General features: G+C 45.5%; 1 protein-coding gene across 12 annotated transcripts in view; it reads left to right on the forward strand.

Annotated features, from left to right (window-relative positions):
* The window catches only part of STK32B (serine/threonine kinase 32B), a 404,839-nt gene that overhangs the window by 248,705 nt on the left and 128,409 nt on the right, over window positions 1-27,725 (forward strand). For all 12 annotated transcript variants that reach the window (XR_006202037.1, XM_042936913.1, XM_042936916.1 and 9 more), the window contains one exon: window positions 15,535-15,708. Coding sequence is in view for 11 of the 12 variants with exons in the window: in XM_042936913.1 (XP_042792847.1) it covers window positions 15,535-15,708 (174 nt within the window). In the remaining variant the exon portion in view is untranslated. The remainder of the gene's footprint in view (window positions 1-15,534; window positions 15,709-27,725) is intronic.

The following is a 27,725-nucleotide window of genomic DNA, read 5'->3' on the forward strand; positions in this document are numbered from 1 at the left end:
TTCTGCTATGATTTGCTCACATAACCCTTCTACCCCTATTTCTCGCTCTTCCTCTTCTGGGACCCCTATGATTCTGATGTTGTTCCTTTTTAATGAGTCACTGATTTCTCTAATTCTTAAATCATGCTCTTTTGCCTTAATCTCCCTCTTTTTTTCTGCTTTGTTATTCTCTATAAGTTTGTCCTCTGTATCGCTGATTCTCTGTTATGCCTTGTCCATCATTGCCGTCACTGCATCCATCCGTGATTGTAGCTCAGTTATGGTATTTTTAATTTCATTCTGGCTATTTTTTACTTATTTTATCTCTGCAGAAAGGGATTCTAATTTATTTTCGACTCCAGCTAGTATTCTTATTACCGTGATTCTAAATTCTGGTTCAGACATTTTGCTTGTATGTGCATTCGTTAAGTCCCTGGCTGTCGTTTCTTCCTGCTCTTTCTTTTGGGGTGAATTCCTTCATTTTGTCATTTTGAATGGAGAAAAGGAATTAATGAGTTAGAAAAATTGAAATTAAAAAAATTAAAATTAAAAAAATACTAAAATTAAAAATTAAAAACACACCCACACACAAAAATTGAATAGGTGATGCTAGATTCTAAGTGTATTTTGATCTGGGTGTTGAAAGTGGTTTGACAGATTAGAGAAAAAAAGGGGATGGAGGGAAAAAAAAGGAAATCATTTGAGAATTTGAAAAAATGAATGCACTGAAGTAGACTAAAATGCGATGAGGGGGGTAAAATAGAATTTGAAAAAAATATACACAAAAGTAAAGAGTATAGTAGAAACAAAATAAAAATATTTTTAATAGAAATTTAAAAAAATACTAATTTTTTATTTTTCTGTATTTAAGAAAAATGAAAAGAATCAAAAAAGAAAAATATTTAAAAAAATCGTTTGAAAATTTGAAAAAGTGAATACACTGTAGTGGACTAAAATAAAATGAGGGAAGTAAGATAGAATTTGAAACAATTTACATAAAAGCAAAAAATATAGTACAAAAATTAAGTGAAAATATTTTTAATAGAAATTGAAAATAAAAATGAAGTTTTTCTCTTTCTGCATTCAAGAAAAAGAAAAGAAACAAAAAAGAAAGAAAAAAGGAAATTGTTTGAAAATTTGAAAAGGTGAATACACTGAAGTAGACTAAACTAAAATGATGGAAGTAAAATAGAATTTAAAAAATTTACACAAAAGCAAAAAATATAGTAATAAAAATTAAAGTATTTGTAATAAAAATTGAAAATGAAATGATTTTTTTCTCTTTCTGTATTCAAGAAAAAGAAAAGTGTAAAAGAGAAAAAGAAAAAAAAAGAAAGAAAGCAAATTGAATAGAAAGAAATTGAATAGATGAAGCTGCTAACAGATTGAAGTAGGACTGCAATTGCTTCGTTTTCCCCTAGAGGTCAGTCTATGTAGCTCTTTATAGTCCATCAATTAAGCTGGTGGTGAGGCTTGTGTTCTTGAGGAGAGACGTTGGCCTCGTTGGGTGGGGCTCCGTGTAATGCCTCCGCTGTCCGGTAGATGGCGCTGCTAGCCTACTGGGGTGCGGTGTTGCGGCGCTTGTAGGTGCCTATGCGCATGCGCAGTAAAAATGGCGCCACCCAGCCACCCAGTCTGTTCTCCCAGATCACCAATTGAGCACCAGTCCTCTGTCTTCAGCTCTCGTCCACTCCCGGCTTTTCCATTCTCTGTGTCCAGGCCCCAGGCAGTACCTCTCTCCCGAGTCCTGTCTCAGACGCGGCTGTTTTCCCCGGCCCCTTACTCCCGAAGGACGGCGGCTTTGACCCGCTCCGCCCCTCTGCGGGAGGGTCTCACCAGCAATGGCCGAATGAGCAGTGGCCGAATGTCGGCTGCACCCTGGAATGCCCGCTGGACCCTGCTGCTGCCGGTGCCCCTAGACTGCAGCCAGGTGCCGGCCCGGCCCAGAAAATGTTCGCGACACAGTGTAGCAGCAGCGTTTCAGGGGTTATGGAAAATCACAACATACGTCTGGCACCAGGCTTCGCCCTCAATGACCTTGTCCCAGCACCAGCGAACGTGGCCGCCTTTCTGGGTCTGCTGGGAGCAGGTGGCTTCAGCAGCCTCTACCAAATGTCCTTCCAGCGGTGGAACCGCTTTTCCCCGTGTGGCCCGAGAACCTCCCGGACCCCACCCTGCTCCTGGGGATTCGCCTTTCCCCCCAGAGCACCGCCAGGTATGGAGCTGCGGAGTTGCAGACTTTGCGCTCCCCTTGTTTACACTCTTAATGGAATTTAAACCCTCTCCTTTCTCCTTTCTCCCTTTTTAGTTTCGTCCCTGCGGCTGTTTCCAATTTTCCACTTTCTCTCCAGCTGCTTTTGGGGAGGGGTGCTTTTCCCGTATTCTCCCCCCTCCCCAGTCTCCGTCCTCTCTCCGCCCGCAAAAGCGGTTCCCTACCCTCCGCGGCTTGTTGCTCCCCCAATTCACCTCTCCACACCCCGTACCTGCTCAGGAATTGTCTTCTTGACTTCATTTTCAGACTCTTCATTTCCAGCACGTAGAAATACATTCTTGTTGTTGTCTGCTGATCTGTTTCATGTGACCTTCGTGATCCCGTTCATTCCGAAAGAATTTCCTTTTTGTAGATTCTTTAAAATTTTCCATGTGAGGTATCAGGTAATTTGTGAATGGAGATAATTTCACTTCCTTTCTAATATAGGTATCTTTTTTCCTTTCCTAATCGTCCTGACTAGAGCTCCAGTACAGTGCTGAATAGACGTGGTGAGAGCCGATGTCCTTATTCCTTAAAGGGAAGGCATTCAGTCTTGCCCGGTTAAGTCTGATTTGATTGTGGGTTTTTGGCAGATGACTCTTATCACGTTGAGGGAGCTTTATTCTCTTCCTAGTTTGTTGACCACTTTTATCATGAAAAGGTGCTGAATGTTGTCAAATTCTTCTGTGGCTATTGAGATGATCGTATTCTATTAATATCCTATTTCATGTTGACTTTTGTATATGAAACCAACCTTGCATTTCTATCATAAATTGTATTGGGTCACGATGTATAATTGTGTATGTGGCTGGATTCTGTTCATAGTATTTTGTTGAGGATTTTTGTGTCTGTATTTATAAAGGATATTGGTCTGTAGTTTTTCTTCCTTGTGATGTGTTTGAGTTTAGTACCAGGATAAAACATGCCTCCTACAATGAGTTGAGAAGTATTCTCTCCTCTTCTATTTTTTGGAAGAATCTGCAGAGCATTGTTGCTCATTGTTCTTTAATGTTTGGTAAAATTCACCAGTGAAGCCATATTATTCTGAACTTTACTTTGTGGGTGGTTATTATTACTATTGCTAATCCAGTTTCTTCACTTACTAAAACTCTAAATAAAACTCTGAATAAAAATGTTCAGATTTTATATTTCTTTTTGAATAAATTTTATACTTTACGTATTTCTGTGAATTTGTCCATTTCATCTAGGTTATCTGATTTGTTGATGTAAAATTCTTTATTAAGTTTTTTTTAAGGTTTATTTATTTTTGAGAGAGACAGAGACAGAGCGTGAGCAGGGGAGGGGCAGAGAGAGAGGGAGACACAGGATCCAAAGCAGGCTCCAGGCTCTGAGCCGTCAGCATAGAGCCCAATGCGGGACTCGAACGCACAAACCATGAGATCATGACCTGAGCTGAAGTCGGACGCCCAACCGACTGAGCCACCCAGGTGCCCCGATATAAAATTCTTTATAGTATTCTTTTACAATCTTTTTATTTCTGTAAGGTTGGTAGTGATGTTTCCTCTGTCATTCCTAATGTAATACTTTGTCTCTTTTTTCTTTCCTTCCTTAGTCTAGCTAAGGATGGCAATTTTGTTGCTCTCACGAAGAACCAATTTTTGTTCCTGTTGTTTTTTCTCTATTGTTTTTCTACTTTCCCTTTCATTAAATCCTGCTCTAATCGTTATTATCTCCTTCTGCTTGTTTGGGGTTTATTTTGCTTTTCTTTTTTCAATTTTCTTGAAGTAGAAGCTTGGGTTATTGATTTGAGGTTTTTCTTCTTTTTTAACATAGATGTTTATAACTAAAGAGTGTTTAAGCTGCATCCCAATTTTTATATGTTGCAATTTTGTTTCCATTCATCTCAAAATATTTTCTGTTTATAAACTTAAAGATAAACTTCCTTGTGATTTCTTCATTGAACCACTGGCTGCTTAGCATTGTGTTGTTGACTTTCTACGAATTTGTGAACTTTCAAACTTTTCTTCTATTTATACCTAAATTCATTTCTTTGTCATCATGGAACATACTTTATATGATTTCAGTCATTTTAAGTTTATTGAGACTTGTTTTATAGTCTAACACATGGTCTAGCCTGGATAATTCTTCATGTGTACTTCAGAAGAATGTATATTTGGCTATTATTGCCTGGGTGTTCTATCAATGGTACTGGAGTTTTTTTGTTTTTGTTCTTTGGGATGTAATGCAGTTCAAGTCTCCTATTTGTTTATATTTTTCCTATTTTGTTTATTCACTAACGTTTTTTTAAGTTTTTTTATTTGTTTTTTATTATCTTAAATTTAAATCCAAGTTAGTTAACATGTAGTGTGATAATAATTTCAGGAATAGAGTTAGTGATTCATCTCTTACATATAACACCCAGTGCTCATCCCAACAAGTACCCTCCTTAATGCCCCTCACCGCTTTAGCCCTTTTCCCCACCCAACACCCCACCATCAACTCTCAGTTTGTTCTCTATACTGAAGAGTCTCTTACGGTTTGTCTCCCTCCCTGTTTCTATATTATTTTTGCTTCCCTTCCCTTATGTCCATCTGTTTTGTGTATTAAATTTCACATATGAGTGAAATCATATATTTGCCTTCCTCTCACTGACTTATTTTGCATAGCATAATACACTCTAGATCCATCCACATTGTTACAAATGGCAAGATTTCTTTCTTTTTGATAGGTGAGTAATATTCCTTTGTATATCTATACCACTTCTTCTTTATCCATTCATCCACCGATGGACAGTTAGGCTCTTTCCATACTTTGGCTATTGTTGATAGTGCTGCTATAAACATTGGGGTGCATGTGCCCCCTCAAATCAGCACCCCTGTATCCTTTGGATAAATACCTACTAGTGCAATTGCTTGGTCGTAGGGTAGTTCTATTTTTAATTTTTTGAGGAACATACGCACTGTTTTCCAGAGTGACTGCACCAACTTGCCTGCCCACCAGCAGTGTGAAGATCCTCTTTCCCCTCATCCTCACCAACATCCATTGTTGCCTGAGTTGTTAATGTTAGCCACTCTGACAGGTGTGATGGGGTATCTAATTGTGGTTTTGATTTGTATTTCCCTGATGATGAGTGACGTTGAGTATCTTTTCATGTGTCTATTAGCCATCTGGATGACTTCTTTGGAGAAGTGTCTATTCATGTCTTTTTCCCATTTCTTCACTGGATTATTTTTGAGGAGGATGTGGTCTATAAGTTCTGTATATATTTTGGATACTAACCCTTTATCTGAGATGTCATTTGCAAATATCTTCTCCCATTCTGTCGGTTGCCTTTTAGTTTTGTTGATTGTTTCCTTCACTGTGCAGAAGCTTTTTATTTTGATGATGTCCCAAGAGTTCATTTTTGCTTTTCTTTCCCTTGCCTCCAGAGACATGTCAAGTAAGAATTTGCTGTGGCTGAGGTCAAAGAGGTTTTTGCCTGTTTTCTCCTCGATTTTGATGGCTTCCTCTCTTACATTGAGGTCTTTCATCCACGCTGAGTTTATTTTTGTGTCTGGTGTAAGAAAGCGGTCCAGGTTCATTCTTCTGCATGTCGCTGTCCACTTTTCCCAGCACCACTTGCTGAAGAGACTGTCTTTATTCCATTGGATAGTCTTTCCTGCTTTGTCAGAGGTTAGTTGGCCATACATTTGTGGGTCCAATTCTGGGTTCTCTCTTCTGTTCCATTGATATGGGTGTCTGTTTTTGTGCCAGTGCCATACTGTTGTGATGATTACAGCTTTGTAATACATCTTGAAGTCTGGGATTGTGATGCCTCCAATTTTGGTTTTCTTTTTCAGGATTGTTTTGGCTATTTGGGGGGTCTTTGTGGTTCCACATGAATTTTAGGATTGTTTGTTCTAGCTCTGTGAAGAATGCTGGTGTTGTTTTAATATAGGTATTGCATTGAATATGTAGATGGCTTTGGGTAATATTGTCATTTTAACAATATTCTTCCAATTCAGGAGCATGAAATATTTTTCCTTTTTTTGTGCTTTTTTTCAATTTCTTTCATAAGATTTCTATAGTTTTCAGTGTATAGATTTTTCACCTCTTTGGTTAGGATTATTCCTAGGTATTTTATGGGTTTTGGTGCAATTGTAAATGGGACCAATTCTTTGATTTCTCTTTCTGTTGCTTCATTATTGGTGTATAAGAATGCAACTGATTTCTGTGCATTGATTTTATATCTTGCCACTTTGCTGAATTCATGAATCAGTTCTAGCAGTTTTTTGGTGGAATCTTTTGGGTTTTCCATATAGAGTATCATGTCATCTGCAAAGAGTGAAAGTTTGATCTCCTCCTGGCCAAATTGGATGCCTTTTATTTCTTTGTGTTGTCTGATTGCAGAGGCTAAGACTTCCAAAACTATGTTGAATAACAGTGGCGAGAGTGTCCCTCATTCTCCTAATCAGCATGCCTTAATGTCTCCTATGGAGATCTCACGGAGACGGGAACATGGTTTCTGTTCTGTATGTGCATTATCTAAAACACCTAGACCCGTGACTGACTGACGTGTCTGACGTGTCGTGGGTGCTCAGTGAATATTTGTTTAGTAAAGTATCTTGTGTCTGTAAGCACAAGAAGAAATGTATCGAGAGCCTCATTGATGTAGCATTACTTACAACAATGAAAAAGCAAAAACAATTTATGCATGATAATATGATGTAGGATGATACCATATTAAAAATGAGCCAAGTAAGAATGAATTGTAAGTGAGTCAAACATCACAAGTTCAAAATACATGAACCACAAGTTGATAGAGCTGAAAGGAGAAGCAAAAAATATCCACAATTTTCGGCGGGGACTTGGACATTCATTCCTAGGTAGAAAGTCAGTGAAGATACAAGAACTGAAACACTATCAATCATTTAGCACGTGACTGACATTTACAGATCATTTAACAGTAGGATATGCGTCTTTTCCAAGGGCCCACGGATCATTCATACAGGTATACCAATTCCTGGGCCGCAGAAGGAACCTTGACAAATTTTAAGAAATGAAATGACAAAGCGTGTTCTCCACCCATGACAGAAACAAAGTAAAATCAGTAACAGAAAGACAGCAAGCAAAGATCCAAATTCTGAGAAGTTAAGCACAAACCTCTAATGATTCTTGGGTCAAAGAAGAAGGCTTAAAAGAAATAAAGATACATATGTGTATGAAAATGAAAACACAACATATTAAAATTTGTGGAATCCATCTACGACAGGGATGGCAGTGTCAATAGCTCTAAATGCTTGCATTAGAAGAGGGGAAAGGTCTCAAATTAATCATCTAGTGTTGATCTCAAAAAAAAAAAAAAAAAAAAAAAACAACTTAAAAACAAAGAGAAAAATAAACCCAAAGCAAGCAGAGGAAGGAAATAATCAAGAGTGGAATCAATGAAATTGAAAATAGGAGAGCCATAGGGGAAAAAAAAAAAAAAAAAACAATGGAACAGTCAGCTGGTTCTTCAAAAAATAATTAAAAAGACTGATAAGCCTCTGGCGAGACTGACATATATAAGCTGAGGGAAGAGACAAGGTACGAACATCAGAAATAAAACACAGGCGATCACTGCAGATCTCGCAGCCAGGAAGAGGAGAGTTAGAAGTACTGGGAACAATTTCATACTCATACATTGGACAGCGTAGAAGAAATGGACCAATTCTTCAAACCCCACAAAGTACCAAAACCGAACCCAGAAAAAAAATTAACCCCATAATCCTGTAACGAGGAAATAAATTGAATTCATAATTTAAAAGCTCCTGAAAACAAAATCCCCTGCCCAGATGGTTTCACTGGAGAATTCTATTAAATATTTAAGGCATTAGCAACAATTTTTTATGCGGTCTCTTCCAGAAAATGGAAGAGAAGTAAATGCGTCCCAGTTCATTTGATGAAGCTTGTATTCCTCTGACGCCCAAAGCAGATAAGGACAGTACAGTAAGAGAATGCTGCAGACCATTCGTGAATACAAATGTATATGGGAAGCCCCCCACGGTGTGAATTACCATAATTCACTTCCCATTCTTTTCCTCAATGCCCCTTTTAAAAAAAAATGCAGGTTATACATTTCTTTTGGAACTCCCCTGAGGGAGAGGTTTGGGTTCTGCTCTGCTCTGTGCTCGCTCGCACTGGGGAGGCCAGGGCTACCTGCTCTCGGCTTGTCCGGGTGCTCAGCACACGTACTTCTCCATTGTTCCACAGTTTTCCTCTCTATCTCTTCCATCAGTCTTGCTTTGTTAGCCACTGGCAAACCTTGAGAATCATGCGGGATACAAATGACATGAAATGAAATAAAATTCATCCAGCTACAGCAACAGTGTTCTGCATTTACACAGGTAGACACGCGGTATGGTCTGCAAAGCTCTGATGCTTCGCGGCAGCTGGTAGGAAACCTGGGCTTCCCTTCACCTTTGCATGGTCCTAGGAGTCCTCCTGCCCCAAACGGCCTGGACCTGGGGAGCCAGATGGGGTTTGAGAGTGTCCCCTTGCTGCCACTTGGCCCGCAGGGGGCAGGTGGAAGCCAACCAGCAACACTGGCTTCTGGGAAGGGGACAGGGACAGAATCAGCTTGATGTGGAGAACAATGGGGGCCAGGATGTATGAATGGCTTGAGCTCTTGTGTGGCTCAATTCAAATTTTTTTTTAAAAAAAAAAGGTTATTGTGGATGTTATTAAAGACTTCTGTGTATCAAGCACAATTCAGATTTGATAAGCTCCTTGTTATGTGTACAGAATGAGCGGACGGAAGGCCCAGCATCCCGTTATTGGATTCCTGAGCCTAAGACGGTATTTTTAGCTCTTCTCTTGCTGCACATTCAATCGCTGAGAATCACCGGCAGTGAGCGTGGTCGGCGAGCCCTCCTCCCTGTCTGCTCCCCCTTGGAGATTGGACTGCACAGGAAATGGTCTGAGAGATGCTCAGCTCCTTGTCCTGGCAGGTGCCACACAACAAGGACGCAGGAGGTAAATGTCAGAGACACGCAACTTGTCCCGGCCGCTAGGGCTTCCAGAAGACCAACCCACAGGGCGTCTCCCGGCTTGGCCCCTGTAACCCAGGGAAGAAAAGTAGAGAAAAGCGTGTGTTTTATTTATTTATTTATTTATTTATTTATTTATTTATTTATTTTTAATTTTTTTAATGTTTATTTATTTCTGAGGCAGAGAGAGACAGAGCATGAGTGGGGGAGGGTCAGAGAGAGAGGGAGACACAGAATCAGAAGCAGGCTCCAGGCTCTGAGCTGGCAGCACAAAGCCCGATGCGGGGCTTGAACTCACAAACTGTGAGATCATGACCCGAGCCGAAGTCGGTCGCTCAACCAACTGAGCCACCCAGGCGCCCCGAAAAGCGTGTGTTTTAAATGGCTGAGTGGCACCATGGTGCTCGGGCACTAAGAAAGGTTTATGACTTCCTGCCCTTTCCTTCCCATGCCTCCCCTGCCACCGACAACACGTGGTCGGCTGGTGGCCTCCTGGCGCCAAGTACGAGCAAGGTTAGCTGAAACAAGAGGAGGGGGTGCCTGGGGGGCTCAGTCGGTGGAGCATCTGACTTCGGCTCAGGTCATGATCTCGCGGTTCATGAGTTCGAGCCCCACATCGGGCTCTGTGCAGACAGCTCGGAGCCTGGAGCCTGCTCCAGATTCTGTGTCTCCCTTTCGCTACCCACCCCTCCCTCGCTCCCTCTCTCTCTCTCTTCCTCTCTCAAAAATAAATAAGCGTTAAAAAAAAAGAAAGAAACAAGGAGGAGCTGGGTCAGGTGTTCCCACTCGGATTTCCCCCTGGACACAGCAACTCTCGTATGCACTCATGTGTCTTCTCACCATGGTTAACGTGGCTGACCTTCAGTGCACAAGCTTCCCGACACCGGTTCTAGAGGACCCGACGTGCTATTGAAGAAGGGGCGTCACCCAGCTGGGGACAGGTCAGCCTCTCTTGGCCTTGGCTTCCTCTGTTGGAAAAATGAGGGGCGTAATGCCCACCTTGCATGGTTAAATGGGGTGAGGGCTGAGGGATGATGGGAGGTCCGTGGAGAGCACCCTTCCTTCCCACCTGAGTTTGGGACCACTCAAGAGATGCCCTGGGGCTCAGGCACGTGGAAGTGAAAGTATCAGCTTTGTTGCAGACACAGTTGATTGAAGAACTTGGCTTTCGCTCTGCACCCAAAGGCTTGCTAACACTTTGGCTTTGAAATGGAATCACCCTAAGGATACGGGGTCACCTTGCAAGCCCCCTCTCCATTGGCCAGGTCTCTGGCCATTACAGGGAGCAGACCGAGTGTAAACCCTCTGTGGGAAGACCCAGAAGCCCGGCGGGAACCCAGAAGGAGCCGAGCTGAGCCCACTGGCAGCTGCTTCCCAACAGCTCACCAGACGGTTCACTTCTGCTCCCTGCACAGGAGTGAGGCTTTGGAGGGAGACTGGGAGAGTCGCTCTCAGGCCAGTGGGAGGTCCTGGTCTCTGTGGGGAGCAGGGAGGCCAGAACAAAGGAGGCTCCGATAAGCAATGACTTCGACCCAATGCAGAGCCCAGCACCCAGCAGAGATTTGCCTCTAGTCATCCCTCCACCTTCCCTGTCTCCTTCCGTGCTGCCTTCCCCCTCGCCCCAGCCTCCTGTGGAGGAAGTACCAGATTAACTTAACGTGCCACCCAGGCCACGGGTACTCTGTTTGTGACCCATTCATTCCGAGTGTATGATGCTCTGGGCAATGTGCTAAACGCAGGGGGACAGTGTCAAACAGGCCTGATCCCTGTGCACGGAGATGGCTGGCTGGTGGGGAGAAGAGACCAGGAGAGAGAGGGTCCCCGAGCCACGAGGAAAGTGCTGCCAGAGCCTCAGGCAGGGATTCTAGATTCTGGAGATGGGTTGTGTTAGTTCAGTTCCCAGCTCTTCCATTTCCTGGGGAAATGTTCTTTAACCTCCCTGAGCCTCCGTGTCCAGGTCTGTCCAGGATGGCTCCTGCTAGTACCTACCTCAAAGGGCTATTGGGAGAATAAAATGAATTAACACGCATAAAGCACATAGAACGGTACCTGGCCCGTGGTAGGCGCCTTATCAGTGCTATTATAGGGCACCAAGGACCAAAAGGAGTGTCCCCCAACTCAGTCTTCCAGGGTTAGGGAGGAGGGCTTCTAAGAACAGGAGCATGAATCTAAACCATGGTTTCTCAACCACAGCACTGTGGACATTTGGGGCCAGGCCATTCTTTGTGTGAGGGGCCACCCTGTGCCTTGGAGAAGGCTTAGCAGCAACCTCGGCCCCTACCCACTAGATGCCAGTAGCACTCCTCCCAGTTGTGACAACCCAAAGCATCTCCAGACGTTGTTCTATGTCCCAGGGGAGCAGCGTGGCCCCTGGTTGGGAACCACTGCTCCGCACTGAGAAGAGAAGGGTGGACGAGAGCAGAGAGGTGGTGGCAGGGACCATATTGAGCTCCTTGGGAACGTGGGAGCGTGGGGTCCACGTCCAGGGTGAATCTGGACCCGCAGCAGTGGGTTGATCCAGGGCACTAGTCATGGCCATGACATCAAATCCCAGCCCCCTTCTGATGACCCCACACTCAGGCGAGCCATCGAGGGCGACCTCTTCCACGGACTCCCAGCTTCTGGCACCGGGCTGATGCGTGAGAGAAGCCTTCTGAGGATTCGTGGATGCGTGGGCCATCCCACACTTGGGACGCGGTCCCTGAGGGCATTCACCGGGTGTCTCCTCTAAATGTATCCTTCGGTTAAGAAAGCTCCTCCTTGAGCATGACACCAGACCACCTCTCTTTTCTCCCTGTGGTGCTGCTTTTACAGACTCGGACTTTGATGCCTTCAGTGTCTCTTGAACATCGTACAAAAAAATCCCTGTTAAGCATGTTACTCTGTAGAGGTACTTCATGCAGATCGTTGTTTGCCACATTACAAAATGCCATCGTTGTAAGAATCTAGTGGGAGAAAGTTCCTTCTGGCTTCATACCAGGAATAATCATGCTTTTCCTAAACAACTGATTCCTTGTTTCCACGTTGACCCTGGATCATAAGGCTGATCGTGTTTCTCTGCTTGCCGGAAAGGTTAGACACACATTTATGGCCTGTTTGGGGCCAACACACGAGCTCGCTGACCATGAATTGGGGTATTTTTGCCTGCTTACAGTTTCTTGAATCCCTTTTTTATTCTTTGACCCGATCTATGGCTTACTTACTTTTAATTTTGTTAAGCGATATGTATTTTGCAAGTAACCTTTAAAGCTTTTTGGAGCAAGATTGGAAATTAAGGAACAAATTTTTTTTAAACCAGACACAGGGTTCTGCGTGCTGGTATATTTCCGCATCCAAGCCAAAACTGGTGCCTTCCAAACTCCTGAACTTCTTTGATGTTGGAAGGAGAGCCTAATTGATTTCTCCATGGCTCAGGGTTACCAGGATAGAGTGCAGGTTTCTCATTTGTGATCTCCATTTCCATGACAATGTGCAGCATTATCGTGAGAACATACTTATCATTCCAGTCCAAGAGGAGGCAAAAGGAAGCATTGCACAAAGCTGCAGAGATAAATGAAAGGTCATTGTCTGTTCTCCAGTAACAGTGCTGAGTCTCCTTGGGGATGTAGAGTCCATGGCCCAGGGCAAAAACTGGATCTGTGGTGAGAGAAAGCCACAACAACCTGAGTTATTGCTTAAATTTCTGTTCTCTTCGCATGTTGGATTTCCTCTTAAAATTCACTCCGGTCTGCAAGTTTCTTTCCTAGAAATTCACATTGCCCCTCCAAAGAGTTCTGACGGAATATCGAATGAGATGCCCTTTGACAGTTTAGCTGTGAACAAGGGTGCAGAACTCAACTGGTTATTCATGTGATGTTTCAATAGTCCTTCAACTCTCAGAATACAAATTGGGCATCTGTAGGAGGCATTTAGAGCTAATTCCTGTGGTTCCTTTTTGAGCATCTGAACCCTCCTCTCCAGTAGCAAATACACAGAGAGATGTACCAGCTGACTCTTTGGGTTCCAAATGACAGAAAGACCATGTCAAGTAGCTTAGGTCAGAAGGCGCGTCATTGTGCGTGGTAAGTGTAAGGTTCAGGCTTCTGTCCAGGCTGGAGCCAGCATCTCCAACAAGGCTCCTGTGTTTAGCCCTCACCCTGTTTGACCCTCTGCCGCTTCCCGCTGCAGGTGGGTTGTACGCCCATTTGGGGCAAGAGGGTGTCACAGCGTCTAGCCTGGCAAGCCCAGAGGAGAAGGCTTTTATTTCATCCGTCCCAGGGAGCACCCCAAGGGGTCCTGATGAACTGACACCAGCAGCCAGGGGACGTGTGTCTATACCTCCTAGTCAGCCCGGGCCATAGATCTGCTCATCTCTTTGCTGAAGGGGAGGAGCGGGAGTCATCAGACAGCGCCAACAGGAGCCCCTGAGGTGAGAGGGAGAATCCCCAGCGAACCCGAAGTGTGGGCATGACAGGCATTTTGAGACCAGACTTTCCACAAACTAGCGATGCTTTTCACAGACGCTTCTTGAATGGAGACAAAGAGCCCCACTTCATCGTAGAGTCCGGTATTACCATGATGCCAAATCTGGGCCAGCGCAGTGGCAGGTAGGAAAACGTGGGCTAGTGCCATCGGAACACTATGCAAAATCCTAAATGAGATATTGGCCGCTTGAATCCAGGAAACACACCCAGGTTGGGGGAGCACAGTGCGTGCGTCACAGCACCACCTAGTGGTGTGTGGTTGTAAATGCGCTGGGGAGAGACTGGGTCTGGGGTTCGTGTGCCCCTCTTCTTGTTGACTCGCTGGGTCCCTTCTTCCCTCTGGGCCCCAGTTTCCTCTTCTGTCGAACGAGGGGAAGAGGCTGGATGGCCCAGGTCTAACCTCCGAGGGTCTGAGTCAAAGGTCTAAGCCCCCATGAAAACAGTCTGTCATTCTGTGGTTATATCTCAGGATTCCCTTAACTTCCCACGGTTCTGTATGAAATGTGAAAACATTTTACAAGGGTGAGATTCCTCTCTCGAGGTTTGAACACCATCCTGAGGTTCTATATATTGGCTCTTTAGTCCCGAGGAAGCCTGAATGCATTTTGTAAAAACGAATTGAGTAATGTGTCATTCTCTGTTGCTGAAACAAGCAAACGGACAACCCCCCCCCCCCCGCCCCCCGAAAAACTCCCAAGCTGCCGGTCGCTGCTGGCTGTCCCTGGTTGCTCAGCCAGGGCCGTTGGCTGGAGCTCCTGTTTTCCTTCTCGTGGCCTCTCTGTGGGGCTTGGGCTCTGGCCGGGTCCTGGAAGGCAGTTCGAGTAGAAACTGCTGGTTCCCTTCAGGCCTGGACGCAGACTTGCCAGAACATCGCTGCATTCAGTGGGCGCAGAACCAGGCTCCGTGTGGGGAGTCGCGTGTGGTGGGAGGGAAGAGAGGGACGTCGGGGAGGGGGGTGCAGCTTTGGAGAGCACCTACCTCAGGTCCCAAAAACACCTAGTTAAAGCAGGTACTAAAGACAAAGTAATGTATACACTGGACTATTACTGAGCCATTAAAAAAAAAAAAAAAATGAATGAAGTCCTGCCATTTGCAACAACATGGATGGATCTAGAAAGTATTATGCTAAGTGAAATTAGTCAGGGAAAGACCAGTACCATATGATTTCACTCCGATGTGGAAGTTAAGAAACAAAGCAAACAAGCAAAGGAAGGAAAAAAAAAGAGGGAGAGAGACAGACCAAGAAACAGACTCTTAACTGTAGAGAACGAGCTTACGGTCACCAGAGAGCAGGTGGTGGGGGGCTCGGGGAGATGGGGATGGGGATTAAGGAGGGCACTTTGTTGTGATGAGTACCTGGTGTATGAAGTGTTGAATCACTAGGTTGGACACCTGAAGCTGACACTACACTGTATATTAATCAACCGGAATTTAAATAAAAACTTTAAAAATTTTCTACTCTGTTTTTAAAGTTTATTGATTTATTCTGAGAGAGACAAGAGAGAGTGCTCAAGCAGGGCAGAGAGAGAGAGGGAGACAGAGAATCCGAAGCAGGCTCCAGGCTCCGAGCCGTCAGCACAGAGCCCGACGCGGGGCTCGAACTCACGGACCGCGAGATCGTGACCTGAGCCGAAGTCGGATGCCCAACCGACTGAACCCCCCAGGGGCCCCTAAAACATCTTAAAACTTAAAGTCATGGGTTGATGTCTGGCATTGGTTAAAATGCCATTTGTCTGCGAGAGCCCTGTGACTTCGGTGACACCAGTGCCTCTCTCTGAGCCTCAGGTGACGCTTCTGTAAAACGGGGGAATCGGTCCGGAGGACGTTGGAGCACCTCTGTCCCCTAACCTGCTCTGTCCCTCTGCGCTCCTAGGTACTCCTTCCAGGACGAGGAGGACATGTTCATGGTGGTGGACCTGCTCCTGGGCGGAGATCTGCGTTACCACCTGCAGCAGAACGTCCACTTCACGGAGGGGGCGGTGAAGCTGTACATCTGCGAGCTGGCGCTGGCCCTGGAGTATCTGCAGAGGTTCCACATCATCCACAGGTGCCTGGGCTGCCGGAGGGGTGCCTGGGGGCCACGGCCTGCTGGGAGGCCGGGCGGGGCATTTCCTCACCGACGTCTGTCCGAAGGGGCAGCAGGTGGAGCTCAGGAACATCAGAACAGCCTCTTCCCGCCCTTACATCCTCTACAGTCGGCCCGCTCCCTTGTCACCTGCGTCCGAGGCCACCACCCCGCCACAGAGAAATGCGGCTGGTGGTTGGCCTTTGCTTCTCCGTTGCAGCGTGACTTCAGGAGGCTGGAATGTTCTGGCCCCCCAGTCTCACGTTAGAAAGGTCATGTGGCATTAGTTGGGAGTCTGAGGGAATCTACTGTCTTCCTTTCCATACGTGAAATTGGTGCTGTGCCGCGGGGAGGATTTCTTTCTCCTGGGAACGCCTCGGGGCTGGCCCTGGGCTCTGGGTATAAGCTCTGGGTTTCTGCTCCTTGCTCAGAACCCTTGCTTCCCCCTGCCCGGGCACAGCTCTGCCACTCCAAGCAGGCCGGCAAAGCAAGTTTGTCTGCGGAGGCAGGAGGCCAGCCAGAGGCTTCCAAAAGTGATGGTGACAACAAGCAAAGTCTTCTCGCTCTTTCCAGAGGAGGGGGCTGGCGTGAGTGGCTCCAGATTTGTTCACCTTGGGTCTTGCGCTGTGCCTCACTGCTCTTCTTATGACATATGTGATTTTGGAAGACATGGCAAAGAAAGACTTGACCTTCTAGGTAAAAATGGTAGATTAAGCATGTACACACACATACACACACAAACACATCTACAGTTTGTTCCTCCTGGAACTCCGGTAAAACGGCAGCAAGAAGATTCGATAAATGACAAACTCACAAAGATGGGGAAGACTAAAGAGGAGACTAGAGAAAAACATGGCGGGGGGAGGTTCTGAAAGAAAACGGAGAGTGGTGGATGATTAGTGTCCAAGAACGTAAATTCCAGGTTGTCACTGGGGACAGCCGAGCACCGATGGACGCTGACGAGTGCTCCCTAGGGGCAGGGACTGACAGTCATCAGTATATATGGAAGGAAGAAGGGAAGTAAAAAGGAGGCTAAAGTAAGGTGAACTGTTTGAAAGCCTTTTAGGAAGTATTGAGAACCCAGAGCTGCTTGTCCATTGTGAATAACTCGATGGCTAAGGAATCGTCTGAGTAATTTTGCCCAAGCAGACAAATAATGTTTGCTCCCTAAAGATGCAAAACTTAGCGAGGGTTTGCACTGAAGTACACCAAGCTTACTTGAGTTAGGACATTGTATTGAAAAGAGTGTATCGGGAGACCTGGTGGCTCAGTCGGTTGAGCGTGTGGCTCTTGATTTCAGCTCAGGTCACGATCTCGCCCTTGGTGAGTTCAAGCCCTGCGTCAGGCTGTGTGCTTGACAACGCAGAGCCTGCTTGGGATTCTATGTTTCCCTCTCTCTCTGCCCGCCCCCACTCGTGCTCTCTCTGTCTCTCCAAATAAATAAATAAGCTTAGAAGGAAAGAGTATACCAACCAGATGCTAAAATACACAACCTCTCCCCACGCCAGCTGGGCTCCAAGAGTGGCATGTTCAGACCTTCCTCCAGGCAGGAAACTGTGATTTCAGTGAGGGGTGATCCAAGAGCAAAGAGACCTGACTTCACAGCTTCCCCACCACCACTTAGCACGTAGTTCACAGCCAACAAGCCCCACTCATTTGTCGTAAGCTGCCAACTAGGTAACCGATGACCAAGGTTTATAAGACATATGGAAATCTCCTGGCACAAACAGTGAGGTCCAAGCAATGAAATGGAAAGAGGAAAAACAGATCTTGGAATAAATAGACACCATGCGAGGAGGAGAAAATAGCAAAATAACCGTGATCAGTATTTCCAGAGGGATAAAAAGATTTTTGCAATTATATAATAAGAAATGTGTAGATAGTAAGAAATACATAATAAGAGTCACCATGTTTATTTAAAATTTGGAAGACATTGGAGCTCTTCTAAATTAAAAACATGACAGTAGAAATGAAAAACTCGAAAGATGTGTTAGAAGACAAAGTTGACATCCGTCACACAGTAATATAGAAAGATAAATAGAAAATACGAGAGGGGCGCCTGGGTGGCTCAGTTGGTTAAGCGTCTGACTTCGGCTCAGGTTATAATCTCACAGTTTGTGAGTTCAGGTCCCACGTCGGGCTCTGTGCTGACAGCTCGGAGCCTGGAGCCTGCTTGGGATTCTGTGTCTCCCTCTCTCTGCCCCTCCCCTTCTCTCTCTCTCTCTCTCTCTCTCTCTCTCTCTCTCTCTCTCTCTCTCTCTGTGTCTCTCTCTCTCAAAAATAAATAAACATAAAAAAATTTAAAAAAATAGAAAAGAAAATACAAGAGGAAATAGAATAAAATGAGGCAACCGTCTGGTAATCCTAACCTCAGATGAGAGAGAGACAAGAGAGAAAACATAGTGGGAGAAATGATCAATGAAATAATTATTGAATATCTCTTGGACCTGAAAGAGCCGAGTTTCCAGATTGAAAGATGCCCATCAGGACAAACCCCAGGTCCCATAAGCTTCCACAGATGAACAGCAGGCTATAAAGGCTGAGGAATCAGACGTGTTTAGGGTTTATCAGGGGCTAGAAGGCAGCGGACACATGCTCTCAATCAAGTGTGAGGGTGTACATTTCCAGAAGTTCAGGGTCTCCAAAAAACGTACCTTACATTCCCTTTTTCTCAAGGAACTATCAGAAAAAGAGGTGGACTCCACCAAAATAAAGGAATAAATCAGGAAGGGGGAAGGAACGGAAAATGTGTGGCTCCAGCAGAGGAGAGAGGCATAGGGAGTCTCCAGGATGGTGATAAAGGGAGGTCCCAGGATGTCGGTTGTGCCCACGGTGTAGACCCTGACCAGTGCTGACTGGAGTGGATCGAAATACCCTGGGGCAGGCTTCTCCAGGAATCATGGGCTGGTGGGATTCCTGATGCCTCTGGATGCCTTGAGAGGAACTTATTTAGTTGGTGAAGCATCTGAAGTTGAATAAATGAGAAGTTTAGGAAAAAGCTCAACAATACATAAAAGGCAGTTATTAACTCTAGGGCATGGAGGCATTGTACACGATGTTGTCTGTGTGCAGCATAGCTTATTACGTGAATTCGCTCCATACAATCATAATCAGTGCAGCCCTGAAGGTCAGTCTAACCAGAAATACAAAACTCCACTGGGGAATGGCTGGAGGGGAAGATGACCGTGTCTTCTGGGGGCCGGGAGGATGGGGGGGGGGGGGGGGAAGAGTGTTACATCCTCATTTTCCACAGTGGGAGGCCAATAGATGGAGCCTGAAATGCAAAAGGTATCTATTATTTAGAGAAAAGGAGCTATGTCTACCAAAATTATCACCTGGACAAGATGGATGGATGGATGGATGGATGGATGGATGGATGGATGGAGAGAGAGAGATGGGGAGAAAGTGATAGGGGTTGTTTCTATATTAGAACACTTGCAGAACCACTGATTCCTTGGATTATTTGCATCCCTAATTTTGATACAAATGGCTAACGTCACACAACGAACAAGATCAGGAAGGAGGAAGAAGTTATGATAGTAGTCGTACGTAGTCGTAAAGGGGTTGTTCAGTGTAATGCCGCGTGTTCGCTGCAGGCCCGCTGTCCATTTATGTGGCCATTCATCGGCCTTTGCACGCAGCAACCCTGGCTCCAGACTCTGTGTCTGTAAGCGCTGTGCTGTATTTGTTGAGGAAGGTCACCCCATGCCGCCGTCGCCTCTGTGCACCGGCAGGGTTCTTTGAAGGTGCTCAAAGGACCACGTTCTTTGCCGGTCCGTTTTACAAACGTCATTCGTGAATTATCACAGCCGCTGCTGCCCTAGTGTGCAAAAGATGATCAGTTGGCCTTGTTTGCCCCAGACACGGAGTCACGTGGATGTTGGTGAGATATGGGTACCAGCCTCCCAGAGCAGAGCCAAAGATAGGCAGGATCTGGAACTGTGACATATGAGAGTGATGGTGGGAACCACGTTTTCATTTCAGCCAGTGTTTCTAAGTCACTGTACTTAAAAATCAGATCATCTGCCCTCAGACTCCAGATCTACCCTGGAGAAAAGGAGCGAGCTCACAACTTAGAGAAATGTTTAAAAATCCACCTACCTTACCATTTCTAAAATGGTAGACTTGGCAGGGATTTGAGTCCACTTTTTTCCCTCCCGTGTAATTCAACAAGTCCCTTCATCACCGTGCGTTCAGACTTGAAATTATGGGCTGTACACGCTGGGCATAAGGATATATGATAATGCTGTGCAATGTGTTGCGTTCATTCAACAGATGAATTTATGAACCTCCCTCCCGCTCCTTCCGTGCTAGGCATTGCCATCGCCACATTTTTTTAAGTAAGCTCCCCACCTAGGGTGGGGCTCAAACTCATGACCCTGAGATTAAGAGTCGGCAGATGCGCTGCCTGCCAGCTGAGTCAGCCAGATGCCCTCTGCTGCCATATTTATACAGACAGATGGGTGTCGCTTTCTTGAAAGTTGCCACACGTGAAAGTTGTAGCATCATTCTGCCAATGCAGGCCTCGGTTGGAGCACCAGAAACTTGTGTCTTCCGTCTTGGTGGCCTTGGGCAAGTTACTGAACTCCAGCTGCTTATTTGGACCTCAGTTTTCAAATCTGTAAAACGGACCTGATGATGCCGACTTCATTGGGCTGTTGTGCAAATTCCATGAGCAAGAAGTCATAAAGCATTTAGCTGTGCCTGGCATCTTGTAGCAGCTTCATTCTCTTTCCTTTGTCTGGAGAACTGACTATGGAACCTGGTGTTTACTCTTTTCTCATATACTCGGTGGTGACAAATCTCCCACCTTTGAGGATGGCGTTATGGATCTATAGAAAGCACAAGGTATTTCGGGGTATACCCCTTGAGCTTGAAAGTGTCTGAGTAGGGGAATATCATTAAGTGTTGAAAATAAACTGTTGTTCTCAAGCAATTAGAGATCTACTTTTTAGAGTGTATGTGTCAGTCCTTCGTTCTTCAACCAGGAAGATGGCCAGCCCTTGGGAAAAAATGATGAGCAGCTCTCCTAGGTGGAAGAGGCAACCATTCTGGGGGTCAAATTATTGCAATTCAAGATGGGGACCCACACCAGGGGGCCACACAGTGGCTACGGGAGCCCCGAGGAAGGCACCCAGCCCAGACTGGGATGCAGGGTGGGGCAGGGGACACAGAGGAAGCTGGGGAGGCTTCCTCTGGGACATTCGACTTGTAGTGATTTGAGGACAAGGAGGGATTAGCCCCAAGGAGGAATACAGGAGGCACTGGGCAGAAGCACCTGGACGTGGGAGGCCTGGGCAGAGGTGGGGGCGGGGGGTGGGTGGGTGGGAGAGCCTGCCTTGCTCAGGTTGGTGAGGAACACACCCTGAGGCCCTTGCTGGTGTCATCCACAGATGGGCTGAAGCTTGGCAGTGACATGGTCCAGCTGGTAATTGAGAATGACCTTTCTGAAGGCCCCAAAAACACTTCCCAAGAAGGATCTTCAGCCAGGGCAGGGTCACTGAACGAGGTATCCAGAAGGACCAAGTCATACAAGATCAAATGAATGGCAAAAGTCACAATGAATCAAGTTTATTGAACTTCTGTATGTCGGTACATATATACATATATACACACATATGCACACACGTGTGTTTATGTGTATGTGTGCATATGTATGCAGATGTGTGTGTTGGATAGATAGATAGATAGATAGATAGATAGATAGATAGAGCACACACAAATATCAGCTTATTTAATCCTGGCATCAATCAAATGGGCTAGGGGCACCTGTGTGGCCCAGTTGGTTAAGCATCTGACTCTTGGTTTCAGCTCAAGTCATGATCTGAGGGCTCGAGGGTTTGAGCCTCGCTTTGGGCTCTGTGCTAACAGCACTCTCTCTCTCCCTCTCTCTCCCTCTCCGTCTCTCCCTCTCCCTCCCTCTCTCAAAATAAACTCTTAAAAAATAAAATGGGCTAGGTACTACCACCAGCATTTTGCAGAGAGATTGGGTGATTTGCCCCCTGCCCCCAACTGGAGATGGTGGAACCAGGGTTAAGCCAAGATAGTCTGACCCCAGATCCCATGCTGATCCCCACCAAGCCACTTATTGTTCAAATTGCCTTGAACTGCTGACAGCGTGCTGATATGAATGAGTGTTCATGCACGTATAAGCGTGAACATAAGCCCTTGAGAATCTAACGACAGATGCCCCCAAGGCAGGCTCTGTTCCATGGGTGTGTGAAGCTTCTGGTGGTTGAGGTCCTACCCCCAAGTCACACTGTTAAAAAGCAGCGGGATTGTGGTTCGAAGTTGGAATGTGGCTTGTAGTCAGAGTCTCTCTCCATCACACCTTGCTGCCTTCCCAGACGCAAAAGGCAAGCTAAGGTTATGTCCTGACTAACTGATGTCCTGTCTGGGCAACCCCTAGACAGAGCCAGAATAAGGACCAGACCCTCCCTTCCTCAGAGGGCGTCCCCACTGCCTTTATCCTGTGCCCCACCCTGCTAAGCCCACTGTCCACTTCTTTCCTGGGATGCAATCCCAGCTGGGGGACTGAGTCATTTACCATGTTTCTAGGTAACCAGAGAAGAAACCTGCCTGTCTGCCCACTCCCTGGAGGCAGATATCTTTTCTACCTTGTTCATCTTTGGATTTTCCACACCTGACTCGTTGCCCAGCATGACCGTTTACTGAATCAGTGAAGTAATGAAGAAAGGAAGGAAAGACAGACTTCCTTGAAATCACTCACAAATACAAGTTCACATTCGATAAGTCCATCTCCATTCCTTGCTCTGCGTCCTGTAACTTTTCTGCCCGTGGGTCCCTTGACATCTGAGACGCGAACCTCTCCAAGGTCTCTGCTGGGGCCCAAAGTCGTGGGCCACAGACGTGCAGCTCCTTTGAAATCTCATGTTTGAGGGTAAAAACGTCTTGATGTTTTCCTGTCTACCCCATTATGTAGTCGTGATTCTTTTGATGTATGATACTTTACTTTTCATCCAAAAAAAAAAAAGGAGGAAATGAATAGTAATGGCTTCTTAGAGTCTCCGTGGTCCGTGGTAGGAGCTGTGGCATTCCGTCCATCCACTCGGGGAAAATGAGCCGATCGGAAGGGAACTTGTGGCTCAGGTGAGGGTCAGGTCACCAGGAATTCTCTCCTCTTCTGGCTGTTTTAGATCCAAATCACAAATACGAGCAAAATACGAGCCTATGAAGGGCAACCGTTTGATTGGTGTTTTGAACCAAGAGGTAGGTGGTCTAAATGCTGACCAGAGTGGGTTTGGGGCAACATCTTCAAGCTCCTTTTGGAGACAGTTTTCTCCAGTGGGGTGACTTCTATCAGATTTTGCTCTGCCTGCCTGAAACCCCCAGGACAGGGGGTTTTCCTCCCTTGGGAAGCTCTCCGGATGAAGTGTGGCTGGCCTGTACTGTGCATTCCTGTGCTTTCGGCCCTGATTTTGCCTCATGTGTAAATGAATGTACAGTCTCAACACTTAGCGGTCCCAGCGATGGCTCACCTCATCGGGCCCACAGTTGTCCTTCCTCCCAGGACAGGAGTCCCATCAGGTGCTAGAGAAACCTCTCCAGCCTTGCCTTGGAGTGGGGGGCTGAATGGACTCAGGGCTGAATGGACTCAGCCTTGACAAAATATCTGCTTACTGTCAGATTTTTCCCAGGAATAATTTGTTTGTAAAGTTTTTTACTTTGGGAAAAACCTTTTTATCTCTAGGACCAATAATAGTTTAATCCTGAAACACCAGAAAGCTTCTTCCTTTAGTTAAACTAGCATTATCAACCCTTTTTGCTACAAATTGCCTAAAAATATACAAATACTGATTTTTACCAAATGTATCATTTTTTGTCACTTCATTGAACACACTGAGGAAATAAAGAAGTGAATCCTTTTTTTTTTTCAATTTTTGTTTTTACTTATTTGTTTTTGGTGTGGAGCGTAGGGTTACACCCAGATCTTATTTTTTTAATAAATAATATGTGTAATAAAGTTCAAAAGATTCAAAAGAATGTGAGTGAAAGATAAGGGACAATCCTTCCATTAGTGTGAGCATTTCCACTGATTTAAATTAGCACATGCCTTGGGGCACTTGGGTGGCTCAGTTAAGCATTCGCTTCTTGGTTTCGGCTCAGGTCATGATCTCACAGTTCGTGAGTTCAAGCCCCACGTTGGGCTCTGCGCTGACAACACAGAGCCTGCTTGGAATTCTCTCTCTCTCTCTCTCTCTCTCTCTCTCTCTGACACTCCCAACTCGCTCTCTCTTTTTGAAAATAAAGAAACCATTAAATCACACGCCTCAAACTCCCTCTTTAAGTTCACCACTCATGTTTGCCACGGACAATTTTATCTTAAAAATATTAGCATGTAAGAAGGCACACACCCATGGGATTTTTGACATTTTGTGTCTTTGGGTGGGAATAAGATGAGAAAGTGAGTCCTTTCCAGGGCGGGGCTTGGAACTGAGCCTTGTTCACATTTATGTGCAGTTAGCATTTAAATGTAGTGGGTAGTCCCCATATGTAGAACAGGTCGTTGGAAGTTACAAAACACAAATCAACGTGCTTCTCGGATGCAACCCCCAACATGGCCATCAACATTTGCCAGGCGCTTTGCATGTGCCAGCTCTGTTTAAGGTGCTTTGCAGGTGGGGCCACATCTAATCCCAAAACAGCCAACTGAAGTGGGTCCCGTCATCAGCTGCCTTATACAGGTGAGACCACTGGGTCTCATGGAGAAAAAGTAACTTAACCCAGGAGCAAACAGTAGGTACCCCCCGCCCCATCACCACACTCTCACTGATAGCCCACTTCTCCACTCATATTTACAAGTAAAATCTGTCCACTACCCAAGCTTTCATGAAGGAAACGTCCTGTGACTAACGGATAGAAAGGCGAAACTCTTTGGCTTTTGCTCGCACATGCAAATAAAACTTTTACTTTAAGTGACCGTATGCAACCTCCTTCCTCCTTGAAGTTCTTGGCATTCCCTGGCGAGTTGCTTATTTTCTTGTGCACACGGCACCAGCGTCCAGTAGGTTTTGCATGAATTGATGGGGAGAGAAAGTGTGCCCTTAGTTTGCATTGCTTGTGTGTTTATGGTTTAAATTTTTTTTTTTTTTTTTGGTAAATAGACTCACGGTCTTAGGTTTATACCTTCTGAATTCTGTAAAGGTGAACTGAGAATTTGGGGAAATTGCCCATGTGCCTTTCCCAAGAAACTGTTTGCAACATGAGGCTGGGATGATGCTTTTCGTCGGCCAATCCCAGTGAATTGGGAAATCAAGTCTGTCCAAGTGATAGGAATAGAGATTATGCCAAGTGTGGAAATATGGCTGGGCTGCTCATCCCATGTCCTCCCTTGGCAAAAGCTTGTAACTCATGTCATGGCAATGTAGGTGAAAGATGGGAAGAGCCAAGATTTTCTGAACCAGTGGCTTCAAGGGCTTTAGTTGAGTTGTGGGCAGTAGACTGCCCTTCTTGGCTCCCAGTTTGGGTCATATCTGATGACCAGTGGAATTTGTAAACAAACAAACCAAGCCTCTGACCTAAGCTTGCTGAGTGGTTGGACGCGGGAAATGCGATTGTGAGAAAGAGAAACCCAGACTCTGCACCTGACCATAGGGTGAGGGGTCAAGGGCACCCCATGTGTAGGCAGGGTCGTGGTCCCCCACTCACCACCGTGAGGGCTGGCGCTGAGAGGTCTTGTGTCATGTGCCAGGTGCAAACAACCTTGGGCAAGTCCATTACCTCTCTGATTTGAGCTTGTCTCTTTTTTTTTTTTTTTTTAATTTTTTAAATCTTCATTTTTGAAAGAGAGAGACAGAATGCAAGCAGGGGTGGGGCAAAGAGAGAGGGAGACACAGAATCGGAAGTGGGTTCCAGGCTCTGAGCTGTCAGCACAGAGCCCGACGCAGGGCTTGAACTCACCAACCTTGGAATCATGACCTGAGCTGAAGTCAGACACTTAACGGACTGAGCCACCCAGGTGCCCCAGAGCTTGTCTCTGTTAACAGGAGGAGTGATCTCCTCCCACAGGGCTACCAGGGAACTGAAAGATGTGGGGCTCACCTTAAACCCAGAGTAATCACGTCTCGAATTACTTAATTGAATTACATCTTCAAAGACCTTATTGCCGAATAAGGTCACATTCACAGGTACCAGGGTTGGGACTTGGATATACCTTCTGGGGGCGGGAGGGCACAGTATAACCGACCGCAGTCACGTTCCAGCTCCAGGCCGCTCCCGTGCAAAGACACCACCGTTCTCTGGGTGACTTCTCCTTGGGGCATCCACGTGAGCTCTGTTCATACTTCAGTGAGGATTTTTTTCAAGATGCATTCAGAATCACCTCTTTCCTGGTTACCTAAAATAGGTCCTGGCACATAGTAGGTATTTATAAGTGTTTATACCTTAAATGAGAGAGTGAGGCCCAAGGAATTGAAAGAACATATCCTGAGACTTGGTTCTTTCTGCCCTGGCAGGCTTTGAAGTACATCGAATCTCTGGTTGACATTCATTGAGTTAGTAAGTACAGTAAAACCTTGGATTGTGAGTAACTTGTTCTGCGAGTGTTCCGCAGGACGAGCAAACATTTCTAATAAATTCTAACTTGATAAACGAGTGGTGTTTTGTAATACAAGTACTACGTGATGCCGAATGTCACATGACCACAACTGAGCCAATGATTCTCTCTCTCTCTCTCTCTCTCTTTCTCTCTCTCACTTACTGTGGGATTGTGGGTGATCGTCTCCCAATGCTTGGATGCTCAGTCTCAGGTGTGGTGTTTGGCAGAAATCAGTGATTTTTCAGAGCGTTGGAAGGTGCCCACAACTGACACTCGTGTATTTTTTTTTGGTCACTTCAAAGCACCTGTGGACAGTCCTTTGCTTTTCCAGACAAGAGTGAGCTTAGAAGTGCTTTGCCCCGTTCTAGGTCAGGCTGCCTGCAGATAGAGACCCTTTCCTCTGCTGCCTTATTGCCAATACATTAAATGCAGTGCATGGCAAGAGTTTATTAATACTGTAGTCAACATCCGCGAGAGCGTAAACAAGGGCCCCCATGCAGAAGAAGATTCCATTGAGCTAAAATGCTGAGAGTCGTCCTACACAGTAACCCTCCTCTCTCTTGTCTCCCTCGCACCAGCCATGAAGGTTTTCAAAGGTAACTGCAGGTCGATTTATTTTTCTTTATGTTTTGTATTTTCTTTATTATTTTGTATTGTGTTACAGTATTGGAACCATTTTTATGTGAATGTTTTTGGGTTGTGGGACGAATCGTCTGAGTCTTCATTGTTTCTTATGGGGAAATTCGCTTTGGTATACAACTGCTTTGGATTACAAGCACGTTTCCAGAATGAATTACACTCGCAAACCAAGGTTTTACTGTATTTAATTGGCACTTACTGTGTGCGGGACAGCGCGATAGAAACCCTGATACATAAGTATGTGGTCCCTTTCTTCAGAACCCAAATGCTTCTTAATTATGCACTGAGAACCTACTGTGCGCCTGCCCCCTGGCTCACAGCTGGATTAGGTGACAGACATAAATAATGACCATCTCAGCCAGTGTGGGAAGTGCTCGGTGAGAGCCATGTGGAAAGCGATTCAGAACACAGACGAGCCAGGATAAAATTTGTCCCTTAGGATCATCCAGACTTTTGGGGAGATGATGGTACCTAGGTTGGGCTTTGCTTTTGGGTATTTCCCAAGACAAAGCATTCTAGAAAAACGTTCTCTGGGAAGTCTGAATCTATATTTGCTGGTGGCAAAAGCTGTAACAACCCTTTTGGAAATATATTTGAGAATAAGTTTCAAGCACTTTGTGAATATTCATACACTTCAACCCACTGATTTCACTTCTTGGAATGTATGGTATGGCTCCAGTCTGGCCTGCATACGAGATGTGAGGATATTTAATACAGCACTACTTATGATAATTGATCGTTCTAAAATAACCCAAAGGAAAGAAATTGGCTTCGTAAACGGTATACCTCCCCTTTGAAGACT

The sequence above is a fragment of the Panthera leo genome, chromosome B1 (genome assembly GCF_018350215.1).
Source record: "Panthera leo isolate Ple1 chromosome B1, P.leo_Ple1_pat1.1, whole genome shotgun sequence".
In the NCBI taxonomy this organism is placed as follows: Eukaryota; Metazoa; Chordata; class Mammalia; order Carnivora; family Felidae; genus Panthera; species Panthera leo.